Source organism: Notolepis coatsorum (genome assembly GCF_963971535.1).
Source record: "Notolepis coatsorum genome assembly, chromosome: 17".
Classification (NCBI taxonomy): Eukaryota; Metazoa; Chordata; class Actinopteri; order Aulopiformes; family Paralepididae; genus Notolepis; species Notolepis coatsorum.
In genome coordinates, this window is record NC_140181.1 from 65,597,794 (window position 1) to 65,619,568 (window position 21,775).

Consider the following 21,775-nt stretch of genomic DNA (forward strand, 5'->3'; position numbering starts at 1 on the left):
ACTGGAAGGAGAGGGCGACCCCATACCCTCTGGTCTGATCACGGGACGAACTTCCGGGTGGTTCCGGGACGAACCACCAGATGAGTGAGGAGTTGAGGGACGAGCTGGCCTCCCAACAGGTCACCTTCTCCTACAACCCTCCAAATGCACCCCACTTCGGTGGAACGTGGGAGAGAGAGGTCAAGTCGGTAAAGGCTGCTCTCTGCGCCGTGCTCAGAGGACAGGTTCCCAAGGCAGAGGTCTTCAACACCGTGTTGGTGGAGATTGAAGCCATTCTGAATTCCAAGCCACAGGGGTACGTCAGTAGCGACGCGGCCGATCTCGACCCCATAACACCCAACAGCCTTCTGATGGGGCGGCAAGACGCGGCCCTTCCCTTTGCGGTCTATGCCTCCACCGAGATCATCGGCAGAAGACAATGGAGGTATAGTCAGGCTTTAGCCGACCAATTCTGGAAGAGGTTCACCACCGAGTATCTCCCATCGCTGCAAGGCCGCCGCAAGTGGATCACTGAAAGAGGCAACCTAGAACCAGGAACCCCAGTCATGATCGTGGATCAGGCACTCCCCAGAGCCCGCTGGCTCACCGGAGGGGTGAAGAGTGTGGTAAAAGGGCAAGATGGAAGAGTCCGCTTGGCTGTCGTGGATGTCGGAGGAAGAACTTACCACAGACCAGTGGCTCGACTGATCCGACTACCCCCGTACTCTGACTCTGACCAGCCTGAGTGACTACTAGACATTCAGCAGACCTCAGTACTGATTAGCGCCGCAAATCAGGGTGCGGCTGTGCTGAAGGGTCTGCAGTTAAGTAGAAATCGACCTAAGATTCCCCCCTCTAAGTTCATTAGACCTGTTTACTATGTGGGAGTTCAGTTATTATTTTCCACATACTGTTTACTTACACCGTCTGCCTGCTGATGGCCTCTCATGTTGTGTGACAGTGCTGCAATCTACTGGGCCGAGGTGGAAGTGTTTAATTATCGTGCGTCACTTCCTGTGTCGTTGAACTTGTACAGATTTTTTTGGGAGGAAAGAGAAATGCATCCAACGTGAAGGTCATGGACATTTTGACCAGGGATGTAAAGTTGCCTATTTCGTGGACATTATTCCACCAGAGAGTGTGAGTTTGAGTAGTTAGCTAATTAGATGTTTAGTAAACGTCAGTGATTAGCGGACTACAGCTAACTATCGTATTTCCAGTTATTGTTAGCAGTTAGCAGATGCTAGCTAGCTCGGCGCTAATAGCTAACGTAGCCCGTTGCTCATGCGTTGCTAGCTGCTCTGCACTGGACATATCGGACGATATAGCACAGACCGGAGGACACTTTAGTTAGGTTCTGTGCTGAAGGGACTCTGTACAGAGGCACTCAACCAGTCATTTGCTAGCTCAGCAGCTGCTAGCACTAGCCTGTTGTACAGAGGCGGACCGTGTGTCTTCAGACTGGCTGTCTGCGTGCTCACTACTGAGCGGAGGAGACACTCGGATACCCAACAGCGGGGCATCTGGTCTGCAGGAGCAGACTGGTAGCGCCAATCGGACCGGGCAGCGTCTTCCCGCCTTCATCGCCACGCAGCGGTCGACTACTCCTTGCCACAGAACCCCTCCGGATTCTCACCACCAGGATTCCTAACTCTCTCTCCACCTCTCTCGTCCTGCAGAGGGAATTGTTCCTCTGCTGCTACAGTAACCGCGGCAACGTTGGCCAGAACACTTAAGTAGAACAATTTGGGCACCCATCTAAATTTAGCTATAGTAGTTTAATTAGGAATTGTATAAAGTACTAAGAATATTTGTATGTATGTTTCACTTTTTACTTTCAAAACTACTCTCAAAGAACACCTACGGGAGACTGCAATTCGAAACTGGCCCCTGTAAATGTCCTAACCCAACCCCCTCCAATGTACAGTAAATGACCAAGTATGGTTTTGTCAATATTTTTTGCTTGCACAGTTGTACAGTACCAACCCCCCCCCACCCCTCCTACCCCCCCCCCCCCCCCCCCCACCACCACCTCCAATGTACAGTCCCCCACCCCACCCCACCTACCCAACCTCCTCTAATGCATAGTTTCTACGTCAAATATATACTCTCTTTTCTGGACTCTTTTTGTATCACAAACAGTGCTGTATTTGCAAATCTGGTATGTCATAAATGTATAGATGTAGCAGTACTGTCTATCTGTATGTCGTGTATGTCATATATGTTATGATGAATTGAAAATGGGGGACCCTGATATAAACAAGACGAAAGTCTTTCTCTGGTCTGCATCCCCTTAACAATTGTATGTATTGAGCTGTACTGTACTGTACCCATTCTGCAATCTGTTAATAAAGTTTTCAATCAATCAATCAATCAATCAATCAAGTCCTCTCTGGTAGAGAGGCGTGGCTTGCTCTGGCATCTGTTTCTGTATGAAGCCATTATTGATGATCTTCCACCCTACATCCAGGGGTGTAGCTCCAGACTCTGGGCCCCATGAAAGAACGGATTTTTTTTTTGCCATTTTTTTATTGATGAAAACGCATAATATGGTTTTTACCTATACATTCGGATCAGCAGTTCAGCACCTGCACTGTTGGTGGGTGAGCCTAGTAAAGGATGTCGCATTGCGTTCATCTTCAATGAATGGACCAATGCAATAGTCTACCAAAGCCCCCCCTCTCTCTATATATATCTCACACACACAACACACACACACACACACACACACACACACACACACACACACACACACACACACACACACACACACACACACACACACACACACACACACACTTCAGAAACAAACATAGTATCAATGAGAGCATCAATAATACACCTGAGTGATGTCTAGTAAAAAAAAAAAAATGTTGGGCCCCCCCCAGTGCTGGGCCCTTGGAATCATCCTAAGCTACCCCCCCCCAGCTACGCCCCTGCCTACATCACTTCATTACTGGATTGGAACTTATACTCGCTCTGTTTTACACTTAAGGTCCCCAGAGTTTGCACTGAATTAGGAAAATCTGCTTTTAGCTTCAGTGCCCCCGACACGTGGAATGTTTTGCAAAGCACTTTAAAACTCAATAGTATCCATTGGTCAGTTTAAAGCTATAATAGCCAACCATTTCCCCTCAGTCTGTAGCTACTGTAGTTGTTTTAATTAATTTAAATTGTTTAATTGATTGACTTTTCTGTTTCAATATTGTTTTTGTATTATGCTTGCTCTCAATGATCTTTCGAGATTAAATAAAGATTGAATGAATGAATAAATGAATTATATTGACCCAACTGTCTTGGGGCACTGGAATAACGTAAACAAAAAAGACATTCCCCCTTAACAAATTAATTTTAGTGAGGGTTAAACCTCACTTACCATAATAAGGTACTTTAAAAAATCTATACTATTCTTCTAAAACCTCACCATGTCTCCTTCGAATATGTTCTTATTTATGATAAGTATAATTTAATTATATTGAATGCATTTATGAATTATGAATGTGGGTTTACATAACCATCAAGATAACTGCTCTCGTTCTGTTGTTACAGTTTTGCAACATGCAGTGTTCATATACAGTAAGGGCTACACATTGTAACCCACTGACTAGGTGCTGATTGGATGAACACCACCCACACCCCGCCCACTTGTTCAGGTGACTCCAACAAACCTCCCGACGTAGATGCTGTTCTGTGTGGATGACCGCTGACCCGAACAAGTGTTTCTGCTGCTTACTCCAAAGTAATGAGCGTTGAAAACAGGCATACGTCTATTTATTAATGATCATACTCTGTCGGGATTTCCTGAGAGCTTGCGATTGTTTCGAGCACAACAAGACACCACGAAGACGCTCGGACAAGAGGAGGAAGACGTCACGCTGTTCCCCAACCGACAGGGCATCATTCGAATTTCCAATAACGGGCCGATTAACACCTGAATGCAATGACTGACACGGTGGTGGACAGCAAGTCGGAGGTGAAACAAGCTACAAAATATGTAAAAGAGACCGAGAACGTGGCAGAAAAATATTCTGCAATGACTGTTAGCAAAAACAGCGATATGAACATGAACGTGGGGGAATTGCCCTCTGCAGCATTCACTGCGCTCCCAACTCTCAAGTCTGTCAAGAAGGTAAGATACACCATCATTTCCCGTTATAAGGGATGTGTGTGTGACGTGTGTGTGCTGTGTGTTTGTGTGTGTGTAAGCTACCGTCTTTGTGTTTATGTGAAGCGGAGACAACCGCGTAGGCGCTCGTTATACTGCAGTAGCTACAATCTGCTATTATAGGATCGACCCTAACCGTTTATTTATTCATAATAGCCTGTGCGTGGCAATGGCTTCTACGATAACAATAGGTGTATGATGGCATATGTTTTATTGTTGCACCCACAGGAAATCCCACGATGCGCATGCAAGGAACACTTATTCACACATGTTGATTATTAGTCACCGTTGCACTCAGAATCACGCCATCTCGACCTAGACAGACGGCCTGCAAATAATAATATGCAGAACTAGCCCACTGGCCATCCTATTGCATCTGATTTCAGCCGTTAAAGATGGCTAGTTGGAAGTGAAATATTTTCAAAGTTGAGCATTACGCAGACACATTTATTGACTGCATATATCGCTTCATCCTTTACACTTCGTCAATAGACAGAGGCAGAAATGTGCTTTGATTGCTTAAACTTTAAAGTAATTACTTTAGCAAGACATTCATTATTTTACAAGGTTGTTTTATTGTCTTGGTTATGTTTACACTGTCCCTATATTATTTTTCCTCTATAAACGAGTACATGGGTGATGGGGATTGGAACACGGATATGCAACAAAAACATGCACCCGTCTTCAAATCCTTCAATAGGTTTTGTGATCTGCACGGCCTCAGCCAGCTAATCACCCAACCCACACAGTCAACTCAGACTACCATTGACCTCATCCTGACCTCTGACAAGTCCAAGATCTCCAATAAAGGGGTTATAGCATGCGGGTTAAGTGATCATTATATGATATTCTGTACCAGCAAAAAGCTAAAACAAAAGACTGGCTGTCACAAAACAGTTACATCTATAGACCTCAAAACCTACTCTAGCGAGGCCTTTAACCTTGAACTGGAGAGCCTGGACTGGTCAGAGGAACTCAATGGTACACTGGTTGAAGAAACATGGCTTGGTTGCAAAACCAAATTTTCAACAATACTAAACAACATGGCCCCCCTAAGAACCACCAGGGTAAAAAATCGCGCTGAGCCATGGATGCACACTGAAATATTGACGGCTATGAAAACCAGAGACAAAAAATGCTCTGAGTTTCGTAAAAGTCAGTCAAAGCTTACCAAAAGCACGAGCAGTGAACTCCAAGCCCACATGACTGAACTCAAACTGGAAAGAAACAGACTAAGAAATGACGTAAACTCCATGATCAAAACTGCAAAAAAATATTCATCAATGACAAAACTGAGGAAAACAAAAACAAACCATGTGAACTTTGGAAATTACTCAATAATCAACTAGGCTGCAGTAAAAAACTTAAAACCAGATTCTCAAACATAAACATAAAGACGGACAACACGCTCATCACAGACAAGCTGGATGTAGCCAATTACTTAAACATTTTCTTCACAAACATAGCCACAACACTGGTAAACAAACTACCCTCCCACTCAGGGCATTATGGGGTAGAACACATAGTAGCTTACTACAGAAACCTAGGGGTCCGCAAAGATGACTTCAAACTGGAAATGGTAACAACAGATGAGGTACTCAAAAAACTGAGCGCCATCCAACCAAACAAGGCCACTGGCCATGACAACATCCCCTCCAAATTCCTCAGAGACTCAGCAGCCGCCATCACCCCAGTCATCACACACATAATAAACCTCTCCATAAAACAGGGACACGTCCCCAAGGACTTAAAAATTGCTAGAGTAACACCCCTGCACAAAAAGGGCAGCAAATTAGACCCAGGCAACTACCGCCCTATTTCTATCCTTACCTCCATCTCGAAAGTCATGGACATTTTTTATACGAACAGGTCGGAAAGTACCTTGCGGAAAAAAAATCTAATCTACGAATTCCAATCTGGCTTCAGAACATCCCACTCCACTGACACATGCCTTCTCTATTTAAACAACCACATCAAACAAGAGGTGGAGGCGGGCAAATACTGCGGCATGGTCATGCTGGACCTACAAAAGGCCTTCGACACTGTCAATCACACCATTCTGATTGACAAGCTAAAAGCAATTGGTTTTGATAGTCTATCAGTGAGCTGGATGCAATCCTACCTGGAGGGGAGAGAACAGATGGTGGAGGTAAATGGTACCCTATCCCCCCCTCACAGTGAGCTGTGGTGTTCCACAAGGAAGCATACTAGGACCGCTACTGTTCCTAATTTATGCAAATGATATGTCGTCAGCTTGTGACTGCAACTTGTTCCTGTTTGCGGACGACTCAGCCCTGCTGGTCTCTGACAAGAACAAGTTACAGGTTGAAAAAACCCTCAGCTCGGAACTAGGCAAAATCTGCATATGGCTCGCTGATAACAAACTATCATTACACATGGGCAAAACAGAGTCCATTCTCTTCGGTTCAAATAACAAACTCAGCAAGACCGACGGCTTCTCAGTTACAGTGGGTGACAATATTGTCACAAGGAAAGATGAAATTACCTATCTGGGTTCCATCCTAGAGGCAAATCGTTCCTGTGACAAAATGGCATCCAATGTAATAAAAAAAGTCAACCAACGAACTCGATTCTTGTACCGGATCTCCTCTCTGGTAAACAAGAATACCCTGAAGACTCTGGCAGGAGCACTCATTCAAGGGTACTACGACTATGCTTGCACCTCATGGTACCAAAGCACCTCAAAGGCGCTAAAAACAAAATTACAAACATCTCAAAACAAACTGGTTTTGTACTGGTTTGGTACTGCTTGACCTTACTCCTAGAACCCACCTCACCCCTGCCCACCTTGACAACCTAGGATGGCTTAGAGTAGACGACAGAGTACAGCAACTTGCAATGGGCCTGGTCTACAAGATACACTACACGACCAAGGTACCCATGTACATGTCAAAATACTTCCCAAAGGTCAGTGAATACCACGATCACAACACCAGAGGGAGCTCCACAAATCATGTTAAACCCAGATTCGGTTCAAACAAGGGACTAAACACGTTTCGCAATTATGCCACATCAATGTGGAATGCCCTACCCAAAGCTGTAAAGGAATGTGAATCACTACCCACTTTCAAAACCACTCTCAAAGAACACCTACGGGAGGCTGCAATTCGAAACTGGCCCCTGTAAATGTCCTAACCCAACCCCCTCTAATGTACAGCAAATGACCAAGTATGGTTTTGTCAATATTCCAATGTACAGCTTTGCTTGTACAGTTGTACAGTGTGTCCCCCCCACCCACCCACCCACCCACCCACCCCTCCTACCCAACCCCCCCCCCCCCCCCCCCCCACCCCACCCACCCAACCACCTCCAATGTACAGTCCCCCCCCCCCCCCCCCCCACTCAACATCCCCCCACCTACCCAACCTCCTCCAATGTACAGTTTCTACGTCAAATGTATATACTCTCTTTTCTGGACTCTTTTTGTATCACAAACAGTACTGTATTTGCAAATCTGGTATGTCATTAATGTATAGATGTAGCAGTACTGTCTATCTGTATGTCGTGTATGTCATATATGGTATGATGAATTGAAAATGGGGGACCCTGATGTAAACAAGACGAAAGTCTTTCTCTGGTCTGCATCCCCTTAACAATTGTATGTATTGAGCTGTACTGTACTGACCCATTCTGCCATCTGTTAATAAAGTTTTCAATCAATCAATCAATCAATCAATCAATCAATCAATCAATCAATGGGACGTTGACCCTCTGCTCTGACTCATAAGAAAGGAACACTTGATAATAAATGCCTAGACAACATATTTGCCATTTCAAAACTGTAAATCGGCAATGCTCATCCACGCAATGAGTACACAAATTTAAATAAAAAAGAAAATGCTGTATTTCCTCTTGTATTTTCTTTGCAGCATGCAGAGATGATTAAACCCAGAGCATTGCTTCTGACCCCCTGGCTGGCAGGGCAGTATGTGAACAGTGGGCAGCAGCCTCGGGGAGCCTGATGTAAAACATATTGGATGACAAGAATGTGGACCTCTCTTATGAAAACAAAGCTCTGTGTGTTATGAATAAATGTGAGAGCCTGCTGTGTCTCGGCCTCATATCAAACAGTGCCACCTGTTAAACGCGGAGTCCGGTGTGAGAAAATTGACCTGGGGTCAAAACAACATACTGGGAAATGATAGAAATGGAAAAAACAACAGCTTCAATATAAAAAAAAAATACAAAAAAACATGGCAATATCATGAGGATTTTCTGATTCAGATTCAGACAACTTTATTGATCCCGGGTGGGGCAATTCATATTTGCAGCTTCACCAACAAGCAACAAAGACAAACAGACAACAAAACATCTCAACGACAGCACGGCAAAAAAAAGAGAAACACTCCATGTGATACACAATCATCATCATCATCATCAAACCTTTATTTGAATAGGCAGGTTAATTAAGAACAACAGCCTATTTGGGGGTAAAAAGCCCCCTAGGGGAAAGGGGATGGGGGATAAAATCAAATAAATAAAAATAAAACACAAAGGAACATTATTAAAAAGGCAGGACATACATACAGAGCAACAACTGAACTGAACAACAACTGGCGGACAAGCATGGTGTTAGCACATGGAGAAACATCTACATGAGTGCTCTAGGGAGTTTGTTAAAGTTTCCTTAAACAATCGAATTGAAATAAACGTTTCCATATTTAAGGTTTTTTGTAGTGTGTTCCAGCTATCAGCTGCTGCGTACTGAAAGGAGGAACGGCCTTGTGAGGAGTTGGCATGGGGGGCGTTTACCAGGATATGTGTGGCTGACCGGGTGTGGTAATTTGGGAGTGGACGAGGGTGGACTAGGCGAGTAAGGTAAGGGGGATTACGGCCTAGAAGTGTTTTATATACAAAGGCCAGCCAGTGGATGTTGCGTCTAATCTCCAGGGAGGGCCAGTTTACTAGGGAGTATAGCTCGCAGTGGTGGGTCCTGTAGGGGGCATTGGTAGCGAAGCGAATGGCGGAGTGATATAGGATATCTAAGCGCTCTAGATCACCTTTACGGGCCAAGCGGTAGATTACATCGCTAAAATCAAATAGCGGCAGGACAGTCATCTGGACCAGGGTGAGTTTAGCAGATCTAGTGAAGGAGGAACGGTTCCTATACAGAAAGCTAAGCCTTGCTTTGACTTTGGCCTGCAGTTTAGTTAGGTGTTCAGAGAAGGAGAGTTTGGTGTCGATCCACACTCCCAGGTATTTATAAGAGGTGACCAGTTCAAGCTTTTTGCCATCGGCGGCTACAATGGTGCCAGTCTGGGAGGTACCCTTGTGGCCGAACCACATAACTTTGGTCTTGCTGGTGTTTAGGACCAGGCAAAGGGCGGAGAAACCAGCTTGGATTTTTAGAAAGCTCTCCTGGAGAGTTTTCAGGACAGCATCCGGGGAGGGACCAGAGGTGTACAGGACTGTGTCATCAGCATAGAGGTGAATTAGGGAGTTTCCAGCGAACTGGCCTATGTTGTTTATATAGATGGAGAAGAGGATTGGAGCTAGTAAGGAGCCTTGGGGGACCCCCTTAGAGATGGATAGGGACTGGGTTAATATAGGTTGTCGGTTTTTATTGACTGAGTGCGATCAGAGAGGTAGTTCTCGAACCATGCTACACTGTGATTAGTGACACCAATGTCTCTCAGCCGCTCCAAAAGCTGTTCATGATCCACAGTGTCAAAGGCCTTGGCCAGATCTATAAAGGCAGCAGCACAGTAGAGTTTGGAGTCAAGGGCATTGAGGACATCATTGAGGACTTTCATCGTAGCAGTCTCACATCCATGCCCTGAGCGGAAGCCAGATTGGTTTTCCGAAAGTATGTTGTAGGTTTCTAGAAAGCTTGTGAGTTGTTTGCAAACTAGTCTCTCTAGCACTTTTGCTATACAGGGTAAAATTGAAATTGGGCGGTAGCAGTTGGGGTCAGTATTGTTTCCTCCTTTGAACAGGGGCCGTACCAAGGCTGCTTTCCAAGCAGAGGGCAGTTCTGCTGTATGCAGGGATAGGTTACATAGATGGGAAATAGGTTCAGCAATGATGGGGGCTGCAGTTCTGTAGAAAAAGGGGTCTAACCCGTCAAGGCCAGGAGGTTTCTTGGGGTCGAGTTTGCGGAGTACTTCTAAAACGTCCTTCTCAGTAAATTCCTGCAGTGCAAAACTGTGATGCGTGGCTGGATTAGGGGCACGAAGGTTGGATGGTGAGGCAGGTGGCACTGTAGGGCTGAGGGGCAAGGGGTTGGATGGTGGGGCAGGGGGTGCCATGGACTCAAACAGGCTCCCAGCTTTAATAAAGTGATTATTAAAGGCCTCTGCCACACGCTCATTTCCAGTAATTACCATATCCCCAGTTACTAGGGAGGTGGGCAGCTGGGAGAATGAGGGTTTGTTCTCCATCTCTTTAACTGTTTTCCAAAACCTGCTTGGGTTTGAGCTACTGAGTCTAAACTGCTCTTGAAAGTAACCAGTCTTGGTTTTGCGGATAGCCTGGACTCAATCCAGCAAGTAAAAGTAAAAACAGACAACCAAGTGCAAAAGGCTACTTAAAATGACTACTGTCTGTGTTTAAAAGTCTGATAGCAGAGGGGACAAAAGATTTGGCGTAGCGGTTGGTCCTACTTGGTGGGACGTCATAACCGCGGCCAGAAGGCAACAGTGAAAATGTTGTTTACAGTGATGTTTGTTTATCTTGGGATGATAGCAGTTAGTTAGTAAGTGCTCAACAGAGCAGGGTGCCACAGGAAAACAAGCCACAGAATAGAAACTAGCATCATTTGTATGTGTGTGTGTGAGAGAGATATACCTACTCTGCCTCTCTCTTTTAATAAATCCATTGGTTACACAATGCACCCCATGGGAGTTCCTCTGAGTGACTGTAAATATATTTATTCATGTAAATATTTATGCATGCATCATTCTCACTGTGTCTCGTCTGGCTTGAGTCTATTTTACATAACCTAGACTGAGCGTGACACGTGTTCATATTATACTGTATTATTATGTGTTATCATGTACTGTGTCTGATCTGTTCTAATCCTATGGCAAAGTGAATTCATGCCAAGGTCAGACCCAGACATACTTCTCCTCGTGTATTTCATCGCTTGTTGTGAAACTTGACTTGATGAAATCTCACCGCAGAATTGCCCTCCATAGGCTACTCCTCCGCTGACAGAAATAGCAACAAGGCCGATTCATATTCACACTTCAAACATCACGTGAGCAGACAAACTATGTGGAGAAAATATTTTGAAGCTGGATTTCTTGTAATGATTGTGAGTAAATACACGCTCACAAGTATTCACCCACCAGTGCCTGATTCACAAAAAGTCACTATTAACTGAGAAATATAACACATCTATAACGAATGGCCTACAACACCACACACCCCCCCTCCCTCTTTCAAGTTGTACCTTTGGCATTCCAAGAGGCTCTGTTTAGCTCCAGTATCCCCCCCCCTGTTATGCACTTAATACCTTGAAGTATGAAGCGCTCCAGTACAGTCAGTTACCTGACTGTCTTGTCTTGTTTTCCTCCAAAATATATATTTTTTCAAGCACAGAATACACATGGTCAACAAATCATTGTGATTCGTCACATCGTAGTGAGGATACCATTTCCTGTTGCGGGTTTATTACATTACTACTGTGGTGTCCGTGCCATAATGCTAGTAACTAACCAGAGGTCAAATGTGGATCTGAAGGTCACTGAGTTTAGGAGGAGGGGTTATCAGCCTTGTGTTTTTTGGTTTGTTTACCTCAACAGCGTTTAATCCGTGTTAATCTAAAGCACAGAGCGGTGGGCAGGCCTTTTGTCCTTTGGGAGACTAAATAAAAGGATATTATTTTGGAACAATGCTTTTCTGGAGAGTGTTTCGTTCCAAGTCTTAAAAATAGCATCACTTATACATTGTTTCTGGTGCAGCTTCCTGAGATTGAAAGAGGCTGTCGTTAGTGGGTCGCGAGCGTTGTTTCCGAAGTGTCCTCGCGTGACAGCTGTCAGTGCGGTTCGTGTTCATTCAGGGCCCGGGGTTTATACAGGGAGGTCTGTGTGAGGATTAGGCTACATGTCTTTGCAGTCAGATGGCGACTCTGGAGTATTAGCGGTATGAGGGTAAGTGGTTAATGTTGCCTCACGCCTACTGTAGGCTACACTCAGCCCTCACATCTCCCATTCACAGCCACACTACTGCCCGGAAGCCTGTGTGACCTGGCCTGGCTGTCAATGGAGGCAGAAAGGTTAATGTTAGACATACGGTATGATGGGTTTTTAGACGTAGGATTGTCGGATGGTGCTGCAAGAGGCTTATGGACACAGCGTTTTTAATTCCCCCTCGTCAATCCCCTGTTCTATCAGTGCAGCCAAACCAGGAAAAAGCAAAAAAAAAGCACTTTGTGTGTGTGTGTGTGTGCGCTGTGCGTGCATGCATGCGTGTGTGTGTGTGCATCTGTCTGTGTGTACATATCTACTATGGGTAGGAATAGGGCTGGGCGATATGGAAAAAAATCATATCGCGATAACGATATGATAATGTTATCATATTTCTCGATATCGATAATTATCGAATTGTTATAAGTATTAAAAAAAAAGTTTGTTTATTTTGCAGCAATTCTTTGTCATTGCTGCCATCTTTAGTGTTACATCCCCTCACACTCCAGTTCTCAGGCTGCAGCTGGTTTAAAAGCGAAAGTAAACCGGCTTCTCTGCTGGCTGTGGCTCCAGTAGACGGTGGGCCGAAGGTCTCTAGAGGCTTCCGTTAATGAAATGATTGATCTGGTTAAACAGAGTATATGTTATTGTAATATGAACTACATAATATACTATAATAACACATTTCCGTTTGTTGGCAACGGTTGTTGGGTCATATCTTTATGAAATTAATGTGTTGATAAGATAAAAAACAACCTACGTTTGTGAAAAGGGGCGTTGCTGCGGAACCAATCAAAACGCGTTACAACGTCAGGTGACTTGATTTCTCCCAATGACATTCTTCAAGCCCTGGAACCAGGAAGTAAATATTGCTACTCGTCTGTTCACAACACTGGATAGCTCTGCATTCGGTAAGCTCTCAATTCATTACTATTACTATTGAAATGCATTTTTACTTAACTTTACAGCATTGTTCAAACGTGATAGGAAGTTATGAGTCATCAGCAGTTTATATGTAGTCCGTTTTGACGTCCGATTACACATTGGAAAATGTTGTAGCCAGCTCACACAGACTAACGTTACCTACGTTAGCATTTTAACTTTCTCAGATAGCAATCTAACATTACGTTAGTGTAAATCAAACAACTCTAACCCAATACTAATAATAGTAACTTGTTTCACATTCTTGCTGTGTGTTACACTATGGTAATAGCGGTCTTTGTTGTTGCCTGTGACGTTAGAAATTTGACGTTGTCACAACCTTTACATATGTACAAAATATACTGTCTCATAAATATACTCTTCCAATATATAAATATACATATAAATATATTGTTTTAGATGCTGTTGTCACTATGAATTACAAATGGGGGGCCCTGATGTAAACAAGACAAACGTCTTTCTCTGGTCTGCATCCCCTTAACAATTGTGTGTATTGAGCTGTACTGTACTGTACCCATTCTGCAATCTGTCAATAACGTTTTCAATCAATCAATAAATCAATCAACATTTATAACACAATAACAAGTGTGAAAATAACATGTTATTTATTTTAACAGTAACATGTATTACAAAAACATATTCCCTGTTGTCCCAAATTACTGCTCCTTAATGATGATGATTCTTTAGCTTGGCAGGAAGTACTGCTGAGAAAAAAAATTTGCACTTTGATGGCAAGCTCCACATTATCTGCCCTTTAATCACTGGAAACAGTTATTAGCTGATGTTGTAACAATGGAGCTTTCTACAGCTAGATTAAATGGTGCAATTTTCTGTTTCCCCTGTTTCTGGATAGAAGTGGGGCCAGGCTAATCTGCAAGAGCTCAACTTTTGAACAAGGATGGTCATCCTCTCACATAAGATGTCCGGGGACGACTCACACAGCTCTCTACTCTCTGGGCCCTGGACTGGACACCCATCCACTGTACTAGTTACACATTACACACACACTTTATATTTATTGGCAAAGAATTTGCACTACAACCCATACCTCATTACACCTTACTGTAAATTGTACCTAAATTGTACCTCATCCCATTTCTGCATTGTACTGTATAGTATATTGTATTGTAACTCAGTTACTTTTCTACTCTGCATTGTACATTGTATGTATATATTGAATAAAAAAGAAGCAGTGAAGCTAGACCAGCACTCTCAGGTTCAAGTATTTAATGGCAGCCTGAAACATTGTTTCAGGCTGCCATTAAATACTTGAACCTGAGAGTGCTGGTCTAGCTTCACTGCTTCTTTTTTATATAATACTTAATGGGACTTCAGCACCCAGTGTCGAATCTTGAGAGCGCGGTCTAACTTGACATTTGATGTATATATTGAACACTTGTCTACGTACTTGACTTCTATTTTATACTTATCTATTTTTATCTAGCACAATCTCTGGAGCAAAACAGAAAGAAGCATTTTATATAAAAGTATTCTGTGCTTCTGTATGACAACTAATAAAGAAACTTGAACATCAAAAAATCAACATTCTGTTCTCTATTCCAGGCTAGATCTGACCTTGACTCATGTTACAGGATTAATACACTTTTTCTTCCACCCATATTGCTAGTTTTCACCTGAAGGGCAAATTACAGGGCCAGTCCAGTAAAAAAATACATTAATCATGTATCATATGTTTAAAATAAATTGCATTTTGGTACTAACCTTTTGTGGTGTTTGTCAACTTTGCCAACTTTGCCTCCCTGCGGGCTATGTTACGGATATTAGCAAATTGCATATAGCATTCTCTGTGGTAGCCTTTATTAGCTGGCACAGCTGGAATTGGGCCATTCTCCTCAATGCCATATGCTTTAACAGCCAATTGTGCAATCTTGCTTTCTGGACCATCTAAATTAGCCCACTCCAACGAACTGTTAATAAATTTCAACCAACTTGTCTCCGAAAATTGGATAATTTTGGTAGGTTCCTTGCAAGAATTACACACGTGCATGTAGCACTCAATCTTTCTTGCTGTGAATACCGGTACACACCCCCCCGGAAATTATTCAATGTCACCTGGACTCTGGGTTGGGTCGGGGGGGGGCATTCATTCTGTGTTTATTGTGTCATACTGGGGAATAATATTAATATTATGTCTTATTGGGGACATCATTTTAAATTCTGAGCAATTCAGCAGGACGTCTGACATTGATTGAAAACTGTTAACAGATTGCAGAATGTTAATATCACGTTATCCATCACGTCCTCTGACTCTTTTTGTATCACAAACAGTACTGTAATTGCAAATCTGGTATGTCATAAATGTATAGATGTAGCAGTACTGTCTATCTGTATGTCATGTATGTCATATATGTTACGATGAATTGAAAATGGGGGACCCTGATGTAAACAAGACGAAAGTCTTTCTCTGGTCTGCATCCCCTTAACAATTGTATGTATTGAGCTGTACTGTACTGTGTACCCATTCTGCAATCTGTTAATAAAGTTTTCAATCAATCAATCAATTCAGTCATATGGCTTAATACAGTGCGCCATCTAATGGCTAGAAAGCTCACCTGACGTCGATATGGCTTAATACAGTGCGAAATACAACCTTATAGTAAGAAACAAAACACAAGTTGAACATAGTTTTGAACGTTTTATTACAATAGTATTTAGGTCGGACCGTCGGATCTAACGTTAATATCACGTTAACCATCTAAAGCTCATCTGTGACGTCGTTATGGTTAATACAGTGCGAAATACAATCTTATATAGTAACAAAACAATACACAAATTGAACATAGTTTTGAACGTTTTATTACAATAGTATTTACTGTCTCACGTTGTGTATAATCAGCTAGCGTTCCAGTCAGATCCATTCTCCGTTCTTGTTGACAATTTTGGGGTCCCGAAATCCCGTTTCTGTATCCTGATTGGTTTATCAGCTAGAGGTGTCCAAAGATATGCATCAGCAAACATTTAATTTAAATGTAAGATTACGAACACCGATGACCAACAGACGGCTGGCCAACAAACTTATTTTGACTCAACATAATAACTAGATATTACACACAAAGAATTGTGTAGTCTGCCAACATGGATCAATCAAGTTCACTTTAGACTGACTCGGCCTCCCATCTACAGGGGAGTTGAACAGTTCTGGCTCTGCTAGTTTATTTTCGATCTTTTGGCGCTTTTTTGGTGGACAAACCACCGCATATGTGCACCGTGACTCGTGACTGGAGTCTAGTTCTGCTAGCACACATAGCCTACTGTGTACAGACGGTTTCAAACTGTATTTTAAATTAGAAAGCAAACAAAATAAATGGACAAGAGAAAAATAAATCTCAATTTGGTCAGTATTGTCATTTGGACAAGCAAAGCCATTACTTTAAGTTGCAGTTACAAGTCTGTCCACTGTCTCTGGTTTTAAAACTGCCCTGTTGCAGGTCAAACAAATATATATAAAGATTTTTCGATTTTTTTTAATTTCGATATTCGATATCGATTATTAAAATATATCGCGATATTTATCGTTATCGTTATATCGCCCAGCCCTAGGTAGGAATCACCAGAGGCCACCATACAATACTATCACAATACTTAAGTCATGATTTTAAACAAACATACATTGCAATTTATTACCCTTTTCCAACTGCAAATGATGTCCCCAAAGGACAACTTAGTCAACATTTGTCTTATCTAATAAGATAACGTTTTCAGTCTGTTCATCTCACTTCAATAGTTTTTATTGCAGTAAAACAATTAAATAAATAAAGATCAATACGTCCCTATATGGATATTGAAATACTATACTGTATCGTTTTTCCCCACCCCTGAAATCGACACCTCTGTGTATGTGTGTACCTGCAAATGCTCTTGAAAGATTACCAGTTCCACCATTAGCCTTTCAACCCACTGACTCCAGCAGCAGACAGCCGTTTGTCAAGGACAGACCCCACAGTGAAAGGAGGGTTGGGCTAGACACCCCCACCATCTATCTCTCTCTCTCTCTCTCTCATCTCTCTCTACTCTCTCTCTCTCTCTCTCTCTCTCTCTCTCTCTCTCTCTCTCTCTCTCTCTCTCTCTCTCTCTCTCTCTCTCTCTCTCTCTCTCTCTCTCCTCTCTCTCTCTCTCTCTCTCTCTCTCTCTCTCTCTCCTCTCTCTCTCCTCCTCTCTCTCTCTCACACACACCAGGTTGGCCATCAGAAATGATGCTAATGGGAAGGGAACCTCCCCCAGAGCCATGGCTGGGAGTGTTCAGGCATAATAACATCAGGGACACCTAGTACCATCACTCAGGACACACAGGCAAAGGGAGAGCGGTTGAAAAAGAGTGAGAGAGAGAAAGAGAGCTGGGTTGACTGGAAGCTATGGCACACAGACACGGGCACACGAGAGAACGGGTGAGTCACAACTAGATGCATCACCAAGAGCTCGTGCTGCACATGTATTACTTCCAGCAGACCACATGTTTTACTTTACATGTGGGGGGGGGGGGGGGTGAATGGTTCCTTCCATATAATGATTTACCTGTTGGATAATTATACAGCAGAAGTGGTATTTTTTTCAGTTATGTGACACTAAATGTTGTCAATCGTTTGGTTGGTGGAAATGCAGTTAAAGGCAATAGAGAGTTTCTTCAATGACCAAGGTTATCGACGGGTCAAACCGCTGCACCAGGCCAGCCTCCTCCTCACACTGTACCTGTACGTTCAGACAGAATGCAGCAGCATTTAGCCTTACTTCACTTGTGGGAGTTTTACCATTCAATTCAGAACAATGAACAAGCAAAAAACTAGTGTGAAGACAGGCAAGTGTGTTTGATCAGTTGACATTTTTACATAAACTGGACCATTTGTAAATGTAACCTATTTATAGACTGAGAGCATTCATGGCAGTCTATTCATATTCGTCCTGAAGGCTGTGCTCGTGTTTGCATTATCACGACAGGACAGGCAAATTTCTCGCTCGAGTTGAGGTAATTCTCGCCAGCAGCAAAGCCGTGGCCGTCTCCTTCCACGGACTCTGCATGTGTCATGCCGCCTCCAAATGTCTCATTGCGTTCCCTCTGAATGTACTGTAAGAGCAGTGGTACTCATGATGATAAACCAACCGATATTCCCTGACATGTTATGAACACAAAAATCCGAGGAGAAGTTCTTTAGTGAAGAACAACACTGAAGTGCCATCGATCTGGCCTGGAAAACCTAAGCCGAATCCTTGTGAATCCACGCTGACGCAAAGGCAAACATGAGATAATATTCTGCAAAAGTGTGAGATGGAGCACACACCCAGTTGCCAAAACAGAGCCACGCAGAGCTGCCCTCGGTACATGTCGTCTCATGGAACCGAGTTTCGTCTTACTGACACTGGAGATTGTTCAGTGGTGTCCAGGTATCAAGGCTCTTGGAGTAGATAATTCTCCAAGAGAATAATAACACTTGGCTGGGTAGTTGGCAACGTTCTGACAAATTCCTAAAGAATAGCTCCCTCCCCCCCCCCCCCCAGATGTGATATTCAGATGGTTCTCTCACATGAGAAACGTCTACGAACTGGAATGCATGGCTTCTCTCTTCAGTTGCTACACAGACGTCAGCAAAATCTGCAAAAATAATTTGCCGCCGCCAATGCTAAATAAATTATGGGAGTCATAGGGCTAACAACAAAAGCAAAAAAACAGAGTTGGTTAAACAGGATTTGACAGAGAATCATTAAACACGTTGGAGGTTCCCCAACATCACTCTCATTCATTTTGCATTAGCGGTGGCTAACTTTTGCTAATGGTACTTTATATGGTGGATTACGAGAGTACTACCCAACCATGCATTCCAATTTCCCCCGTCCTGAAGAGAAGGCTACTTTAACACTTTCCCCGCCAAAAACGCTGTACAGCGTTATTGCCCGCCATGCGTTGACCGCCAGACCTCGCTGTACAGCGTTATTGAGATCAATATTTCATTTTTTCGCCATGGCATTCATAATTCATATATACAGCCGCGACGCTGCAGCTGGACCCTATAGGTGACGGCAACGACGGCTCAATACCGCCACCTGGTGGATGGTCGGGCGAGTTACACTCACCTACAGGATATGGCTGATGTGCGTCGATTAAACTCATCCGGCCGTCAGATATCGTTGCATGACTCCCGACAGACACAATGTACATAATGGATCGCTTTCTAAACTTAATAATCGATATGATTTCGGCGTTTATTGCGACATACAAACCGGAAATGGACCTAGGCGATCGCCGTCGTATACCTGGGATCTTTCACCGCCAGTCTCTTTGACCCACGGTAAGAGGAATATAACGTTATTTTCAACCCAATTGTGAGTTTCCTTGTGAGCAAACCGATCTGATCAATATATCACCCAACCTACATAAAGCATTTACTGATGATTGGGGAATTATAAACGACCCCCCCCCCCCCTTTCCTCCATGCATGATGAAGCATAACGTATACCGATCATATACAGTTGAATTTTTTAATATAGCGTGTATAGGGAAGAAACGCCAATCGATAATATATGCGTTTAGGCCTATAATTCACGTTCTAGGAATTACTGCAGAAAATGATAAAAACATACTTATATTCTAGAAGGTATTTTTGTATGAATGTATGAATGAAAAAGTATAACGTTCCCACATCCTGAACGATAGATAATCGATGTTGAATGGGCCATAGTAATGTCAATATAGCAATACAATTTAAAAAGTTATAGCCCTGCAAAGAAGGTAAACATCTCCATAGGCTTACAGTGGTGGCAGACTGGGTATATTGATGGGTATAACCAATGGCGGGGAATGTGTTAAAGGGGAACTACGCCCAATTCCAGAAGGCATACGTGTTATTCCTCTGGTCTAAGACCGTACAGAAATATTGAAAATTAACCTGTGATGTCATCAAGTATAAAGTTTGAAGCTACTCTGTAGGCAATGAATTTGGAAAGATTTTATAGATGACACTGAGAGCAGAGCACTACTATAGAATAAAGCTCATTTGGATAAGAAAACAAATGTTCTGTGGGTCCACCAAATCAATGTCTCCCATCAATGGAGCACCTCCAGACTTTATACTTGATGACATCACAAGTTTGATTCTTACTTCTCTGCTTTCTGACTTTGGCAGAGAGTGGCTCATGTTCACAAATATTGATTGAACTGTCTTAGGCCATGGAAATAACATATTTTCATTTGAGTGGTGTTCCCCTTTAAGGCCTTTATGTGCTCAGGTATTACATCATTACACAATCACCCTATGATCTGTCCTTCAACTTAATACTAAACTGACATTTGATTCTGTAAGATACGGCTGTGGGATTACTGTACATAGGCTCTGCAGTGCAGCTCACACTCAGTGTTGTCAGTCTGGCATCACATTCTCCTGGAATTATCAGATGTGTGTTGTGTCAACTCCGCCTGTCTGCACGTTAGTTTTGAGTCCAAACATATTCTATGGACATATCAAATATCAGGACAAGTACGCCTACCGGTACGACTTGAGAATGAGTGAAGACATGAAGATTTATGTCTTAGGGTGTTAAGTGTCTTGCTCAAGGACACTTCGACGCACCGCTGGGAGGAGCTGGAATTGGACCAAACCTTCAGATTACCGGACGACTGCTCTACTTCCTGAGCCACTGTCATATATGATGACTGGTGCATTAATGAGGTTAATTGCCCGATCAGGAAAGTATAGCCTACTATATGTGATCATTATGGGAACTTTATAGCGTGAAGAGAATCTGAAGGACCCTAGAGAACATGTTACAACGAGGAAGGCAAATTAAGATAACAAAATAAAGAGCGAATAGTCACGGCTGGTAAAGACCTTTCTGGACTCATGCTGGTGAATAGTCACGACTGGTGAAGACCTTTCTGGACTCATGCTGGTGAATAGTCACGACTGGTGAAGACCTTTCTGGACTCATGCTGGTGAATAGTCACGACTGGTGAAGACCTTTCTGGACTCATGCTGGTGAATAGTCACGACTGGTGAAGACCTTTCTGGACTCATGCTGGAGAATAGTCACGACTGGTGAAGACCTTTCTTGTGAAGAGGAACAAAGGGAGAGACATGCAACAGCAAAGCATAAGTCTGCATAAATGTTATCTCATGTACAGTGGATGCCAGTAGTCATACTGTCTTTATCTATTATACTACAACTCTGTAAATACATCTGATTAGCACTACACTCAATAGTACTAATGTGTATATTTTGTACCCATTTTAACCACCTGTACATTGTATATTGCTATTGCACTTTACCGCTACATTTGCACTCTGGTTGGATGCCAAACTTATTTTTGTTGTACTGTACTTGTGCTGTATAATGACAATACATTTGAATCTAATCTAATCTAATTTTGATTACATTTCACCATTTCCTTAACGCTAGGTCAGATATTGTGTGGCAAACGCTATGTTGCTTGACTTGACTGATGTGTTGCAGTAGACCCGTGTGTCTGGACCATGAAGATCTAGGTGTCTGTTTCTATCAGTCAGAGTCACAGCCAGAGGGTCTTCCCACAAGG

General features: G+C 43.0%; 1 protein-coding gene across 3 annotated transcripts in view; it reads left to right on the forward strand.

Annotated features, from left to right (window-relative positions):
- Nucleotides 1-3,676: 3,676 nt before the first annotated feature.
- ahcyl1 (adenosylhomocysteinase-like 1) overlaps nucleotides 3,677-21,775 on the forward strand; it is a gene marked incomplete at its 3' end in the record, with an annotated part of 68,877 nt that continues 50,778 nt past the window's right edge. For 2 of the 3 annotated variants that reach the window (XM_084333761.1, XM_084333762.1), the window contains exon 1: nucleotides 3,677-4,108. In XM_084333761.1, the coding sequence (XP_084189887.1) occupies nucleotides 3,920-4,108 (189 nt within the window). In that variant the 5' untranslated portion in view covers nucleotides 3,677-3,919. Of the gene's footprint in view, nucleotides 4,109-17,493; nucleotides 17,643-21,775 lie in introns of those variants that run through there. The other variant, XM_084333763.1, reaches the window with a different exon arrangement.